At 32.5% G+C, this 6,494-nt stretch overlaps 1 protein-coding gene and 1 pseudogene across 2 annotated transcripts; both read right to left on the reverse strand.

Annotated features, from left to right (window-relative positions):
• Positions 1-1,105: 1,105 nt before the first annotated feature.
• LOC120170644 lies at positions 1,106-2,320 on the reverse strand (annotated as a pseudogene).
• Positions 2,321-3,662: 1,342 nt separating this feature from the next.
• Positions 3,663-5,697, reverse strand: LOC120170553 (autophagy-related protein 8C-like). Of its 2 annotated transcripts, none has more exons than XM_039178506.1 (6): positions 5,634-5,697; positions 5,323-5,400; positions 4,576-4,631; positions 4,431-4,483; positions 3,997-4,115; positions 3,663-3,902 (listed from the first exon to the last, which is right to left on the reverse strand). In XM_039178506.1, the coding sequence occupies exons 2-6, from the start codon at positions 5,357-5,359 to the stop codon at positions 3,802-3,804; spliced, it is 366 nt and encodes a 121-aa protein (XP_039034437.1). In that variant the 5' UTR covers positions 5,360-5,400; positions 5,634-5,697; the 3' UTR covers positions 3,663-3,801. The 2 variants fall into 2 exon arrangements, with proteins under 2 accessions (XP_039034437.1, XP_039034436.1); XM_039178505.1 differs by lacking the exon at positions 5,634-5,697 and adding an exon at positions 5,510-5,608 and having other exon boundaries at positions 5,323-5,390.
• Positions 5,698-6,494: the final 797 nt, after the last annotated feature.

Consider the following 6,494-nt stretch of genomic DNA (forward strand, 5'->3'; position numbering starts at 1 on the left):
CGAAAATCGAGTTGCGAAAACAAAATTCGCGTTGCAAATTCAGAAATCGAGTTGCGAATTTGAAATTCAGTGTTGCGAATTTGGAAAATCGCAATGCAGATTTGGAAAATTGTAATGCGATTTATATATTCGCGTTGCGAATTTAGAAACTAAGTTGCGAAATTGGAGTTCGCGTTGCGAATTTGTTGGTCATTTTCGCAAATCCAAAAAAAGTTGGATAAAATCGTATTTTATAAGGCATTTTCGGTCACTAAAATAATTTTTTCTATTAAAAATGGCTTTGGATGGCAGAACAATAAGGAATTGATCATGGTGTGCATACATGCAGCTGGTGGCACTTGATGAATCTGATCAACATATGGATGATGATGACGAGAATGTTATTACCACATAGATTACCATGGGGTCACTACTCATCCAACTCCAATCCCAAAACATCCCAACCCAAAAGATCTCGCCCCCTCCCCCGTGCTTCAAACCCAACTTTGACGTCTTTGTAGCTTGGTAATTGCTATCTCCCATCCCTACTACATGTTGGGTCAGTTTTGGAATCGAGTTTTGAAGAAGAAGAAGAAAGAAGAAGAAGAAAGAAGAAAGAAGAAAGAAGAAAGAAGAAGAAGAAAAAGAAAAAGAGGATGAGGAAGAAGAAGCTGCCATGTCAGTAAAAATTAATGGGAGGTAAAGGTAGGGACCAAAATGAAAATAACTAAAAATTTAATGATTTTATTGCAATTTTAAAAGCTAGGTGACCAAAATGAAAAAACCCTAAAAGTTTGGAGACTATTTTTTATAGTTACCCAATATTTTATTATAACTTGAAAGGTTATTGTCAATATAATTTTAGAGTAGACACTTGATAGTTTAGGTTTATCCTTTTTAGGTACGGCAGGTAAAAAACACATTCATTCAATATTTCAACCCTAAAATCAAACACAAAAAACCCAAAATACAAAGGGGGAAAGCTAATTTTTTCTAACCTTTTCCTTTCTCTGGATCTATTTTCCTGTCCAACAACTCACAAATCCACCGCAAAATCCCAGAGTAATTGGATTAAAGACGATAACGATACAAGAAAAACATTTTCGCCATAGGCTCTCATTTCCTTTTAAGTATTCTTCTTACTCCCTGAATGTGACTCTCTGGTCCAAAGTTTCCAACTGGTTCTGAAGGTTTTGATTCTCCTCGAGCAGCCGATCGTACTCGAGAAGAAAACCTTTGGACTGTTTCATCAAAGCAACTGCATTGGCTTCTGCAGCATCCATCTCTTTCGTCTTGTTCTCAATATCAGACTCCAGATGCTTTAGTTTTGCCTTGAGAGTGGCTACTTCTCCCTCCAAGGTCTTAGCTCTGTCGGAGCCATTGGGGTTTCCATCGTCGAAAGCGGGACCCTGTTTCTTGATAGCATCCATGCTCTTCCTTCGGATCCGAAGTTCTCTGATATAGTGATGCAATCTGTCTATCATCAGTCCTAGGAACAGTACTCCCCTGGCAACGAATTACCCGAAATTAATCACAGTTTAACAGTGCAAGCAGAATTACGCGGCAAGCGCTTAAAAACTATAATCACGAGTTAGAGAAATCAATACGACAAGGTAAGAACCATAAAAATCAAGAGAGCAAATCAATTGGTGCCGTGCTCGGATGCATCGCAAGCTGCTGACCGGCAGCAAGGTAATGCTGGCATCATATATGTTAATATGCTAGCTAAACACATTTTCCTGATGAACGAAGATAAAACAATGAATCTATTCCGGCAATTGATAAAAATTTAAAAGGTGTCTAGTTTTATAATCTTAGCTAAATCCTGCTTAATTGCATTTTCAATGTTCAGTCAATTGGGCCAAAACGGGAAACAAAATGAAGAAGCAATGGCCACCACAAAGGTCAAGTTTCTAAAGGTAGGATGTGTCTCTTTACTTAGAAGATTAACATCATTCAATTGATCTTACGATTGATAATAATAAATCAGAAAATTTTATATTTTAGTTTCCATAAATATATGAGATTAGAATATTTTCAGATGATTTTAAATCGAAGAAGAGGAGGAATGGTTATTATAATTTAACAACTCGGTAAATAAGATGAAAACTTCTATTAACTACAATGATTTTTGTTAAAAAGAATTATTTTGGTGATCAAAATAAAAAGACACTAAACATTCAGTAATTGTTAGTTTCTAAATGATTTTAGAACCTCACGTAGTATGGTAGAACAAACTAAGTGAAAGGATCAGGCAGCTAAAGAGCGATTAGATTTGAAAAGACTGGAAGGAAGAAGTGGTTTTACCCATGAGAGTAGCTTCAAGAAGGTGTTTGGCCATGAGGGTCGAAATCAAAGGGGAAAAAGTTGATTTTCTTTCCTTCTTATTTAAGCGTGAAAGTTGATAATTTGAATCCGTAAGGAAGATGTGTGAGGTTGAGAGCTCGGAAAAATAAAAAGAGACGAAACGGAGTTGAATCCGTATTAGTAACGTGGGTTATTTTCCTAGTTTTTAATTACTTTTATTCCAGGCTTACAAATTGGAGTCCTTTTGCAACCTTATTAATTAAAAGGCTGAAAGTGAGATTTTACCTTAATTTTTAATAAGAAAAATTAAACATAAAAGTAACTTTAATAAATATAAGCCTTGAATTCTAAGTACCCCAAACCCTACTTGGAAGTTCTTTTTTATAAAAACCTAGCAGTAAGTTTGATAATGTGCACTTTTCCGTACTATGTTTTGATTCGATTTAATTTCTTGAAATTATTAAATTCATTTTTTATATAGTATTGTTTTATATTTACGGTTTACACTTATATGCATAATTCTATTTAATTAATAGATTTATTTTTTTCAAATGTGTACAATTGAGTCTAAATTAGAATTTTATATATACAGTTATATAAAATCAACTTCACCTAAACATGATTGGTAGTATTAAACACTAACTGATATTTATGTCCAACTATCTGTTTTGTCCTTATACCATTTCATGTTTTTGAAATTTCATCATTATACTTTTAGTTCTAACTTCTAAGAATTTAGTCCATTTATTTGTCTGACTTAAATATTAAAATCAAATCTACAATATTGTTAATTGATTTTCTTAATTTAAATATGTATTGCCACATATTCAAATTTAACGCAAAATTCACTAACAATGCTATCAATTAGACTAAGTTTTTAAAATTATATAAGTAGAGGAACTAAATTCTTTAAACTAACGAAATTGAGAACTAAAATTCAAAAGACTGAAAATATGAGGATTAGGAACATAATTAGCCATTGATACTATTTGTTATTTAACATTTGGGTCTCCTCTAAACCTTATATATTCACTTAATTTCCTAGACTAAACGTTATTATTATTATTTTTGGATAGAAGAGGCTGCAACGTGGCTTACCATTGACAATGACTACATGCATGATAGAGCTTGCATAACTTGTTATTATATCAGATCCTGTATCTTTTAGATTTCGAACTCAAGATTTTGATTAAATTTATTCGACTAACGGAACGATATAGTGTTGACAGACTTAACTGTACCGGCCTAACCAGCTCAACCGAAGATGTTGATTAAGTCGATTTCCACCCCTAACCACCATTCCCAGCTCATGAAAATGGCAGGACAACATTTTCATTGATAAAAATATCTTAATTAAACCATATAAGAACAAACGGAAATCAAAGATGGTTTCATACATTCACTTCCAGAAAATAAAGTTCCAAGTTCAGACAGTTAAAAGAGCAGTCGTTGTCCATGAATTTACACCATTCCTTTTAGCTATATACAGAAGATTGCATTGTATTGCATCATTGCTCAAAGCAAAGGGGAACCAAATGTGTTTTCTCCACTGTAAGTCATATAAAGAAACCCATCTCCATCCTTGTTTTCCTCGTAGATAGCAGACATCAATGCGGCTGCAACGAAAATAAAGAAATAAGCCTCGCAGGTATAATGGAAAAGCACTGATTAAGTTGTAAAACTCAAAGCTATAACGTGTTATTAACTCACCAGTAGGTGGGAGAGTGTTCGTCACAAAGACGAATATAGCTTTCTCAGCACTGAGCTTAATCCGTTTACGGACAACATAGACAAATTGCCCCACAGTCAAATCAGCAGGAACGAGATACCTGAAGCCATAATCAGAGAAGAATATTAGAAAAAATAACACTAACTGGAATACAAGTAGGATTATCTTGTTATGTTCTTAAGAATTCATTAACATCGACAACCCAAGCAGACAATTGAGATGAGACATCATTCGCTGGAAAGTGCATTGCGCAAATATTACATAACCAGAATATTGATCGATCTTCTTCCGATGCATCGTAGCCAAAGACTTCACAAGCATGCCAACAAGTAAATTGAATAACTTAAGGAGAAGAGCGATTTGAGGTCATACTACAACAAGAGAAATTTTAATAGAAAGGGAAGATGTTACTAACTTCTTTTTATCAATATCAGGAATGTCACTTCGTTCAGCCTTCTCTACGATAACCTGCACAATTGTCCGTTAGCATTTAAGAATTTTGAGTTATTAATACACGATAAAAAGAGATTTTAGCAGACAGGGAAGATAATTATTCTTACAGGAATTCTGTCCGGGTACTTTTCCCTGATGCGACTGGCTTCAGCCTGCCTCCTTTCTGAGAATTAGAAATTTCCAAAATAGGACAATGAGTATTAACAAAATTTTATTTGATTAATTGGATCAAAGCATAGGAGCAGCAGGGACAACAACAAAGACAATGAGGATGCAACAACTATACTCAAGAGAGTTGAGACAAATTACATCCATTCATGCATATCATGTAAGCTGGGGAAATAATGAATGGAGAAAAAGGAAAATGACATCCTCCGCAAAGCAATAGTTTCTGCATAAGTGCATATATATTGAAGTTACAAGTATGTCCACAGGTACAATTATAATTGAAAGTACAAATAATATACATCCAAATAACTATCGCAAGAATTAACCATTATAATGCACAAACGGACCGAGAACCGGAATAATATCCGGATCATCTGTATACAGAAACGTAAGAACATCTAATGAACTCAACCAAGAAAGATCCATCCAGTTTGAAAACAATCCAATCAAGCTACCCTAAATTTATCCAATGTTTCATGAAAGATTACTAATTATTTGAAATTTCCATAAAATATTCCACATAAAGGTAGCAGATTCACAATAAGAATAAATAATTATAAATATATTTTTAAAAAGACTAATTTTTCAAAGAAACAATATAAAACAAAGAATTCCCAAATCAGATATAAAAGCAATTCCGTCAAGCATATTTATAAAATGGCGAAAACATATATATAAGAACTAACCCAAAGGATGTTCAAGCTTGAAGGAACTTTTCGCCATTATTGCAAAATCCAACACCAGATTAAATCACCTGCGAATTTCAAACAACGAAACATCACCAAGAAACTCAATCATTTTTCTTTCTTCTAAAAACAAGAGGCTATGAAATATAAAAAAAGGTTCGTAGAAAATAACTTCCATAAAACATACCCAACACGGAACAACAAGGGAAAAGCTTTACGAAATTAGGGTGTCGATACTAAATAATAACCAAATCGGTTGATTGATCGCTGGAGAGGAAAAAGGATCGGTTGCAAGCAAAGGAATTTATAAGAAAGAGGTTTACTTGAATTCGAGGCGAAATGAGGAACCAAAAGGCTTTAGAGGAATTTCTTAATGAGATCATTCATTAGTATATTTTCCCTATTGTTGCCCTTGTCCTTGCCCTGAGTACAAGGAATCTAATCCGGCCCTAAAGGATTAAATATACTAAAGGTCTTTATACTATTTCAAAATTTATAATTTAGTCTTTATATTTTTTATAATTTTTTAAAAAATCTTAATTTCTTTCCTAACTTCTATTTAAAAGAGAAAAATTAATCCTATATATATATATATATATATATATATATATTTGATTCTTAAAAAAATTATAAAAAGATAGCTAAAAATTATGTTTCTCAAATAGTTATTATTTCTTTTCAAATATTAATAAATAAATTGATAAAATTATGAACGTAGATGTCAAAAAATTATTACCTTATTCTTATAATTGTCAAGTCAACAATTGATAATAAGTAAATCTTGTAAATACAATTACTTGAATCTAAAAATTTTAGAGAATAATATTCTCTTTTACCATTAAATTTATTTAGGGTAAAGTACACAAATGATCTTTCAACTATATAATGTTGTTTTGTTGAGTCCTCTAACTATTAAAAGTCACAAAATAGTCTCTCGACTATAGGATGTTACTTTATTGAGTTCCTCAACTATTAAAAGTTACAAAATGGTCATCCAACTATACATTATGTTTCAAAATTATCATTTAAAAAAAATGATAGTTGTATGAGTTGAACGTTAACATGTTGCTTGAGATATGATAGTCGTTTGAGATTCTGAGATTAAATTTTATCATATCCAGTCAGTAGGTTACTGTCAAACTCAGACTACCGTTAAAATTTTAATGAAAAGG

Source organism: Hibiscus syriacus, unplaced genomic scaffold (genome assembly GCF_006381635.1).
Source record: "Hibiscus syriacus cultivar Baekdansim isolate YM2019G1 unplaced genomic scaffold, ASM638163v2 tig00111783_pilon, whole genome shotgun sequence".
In the NCBI taxonomy this organism is placed as follows: domain Eukaryota; kingdom Viridiplantae; phylum Streptophyta; class Magnoliopsida; order Malvales; family Malvaceae; genus Hibiscus; species Hibiscus syriacus.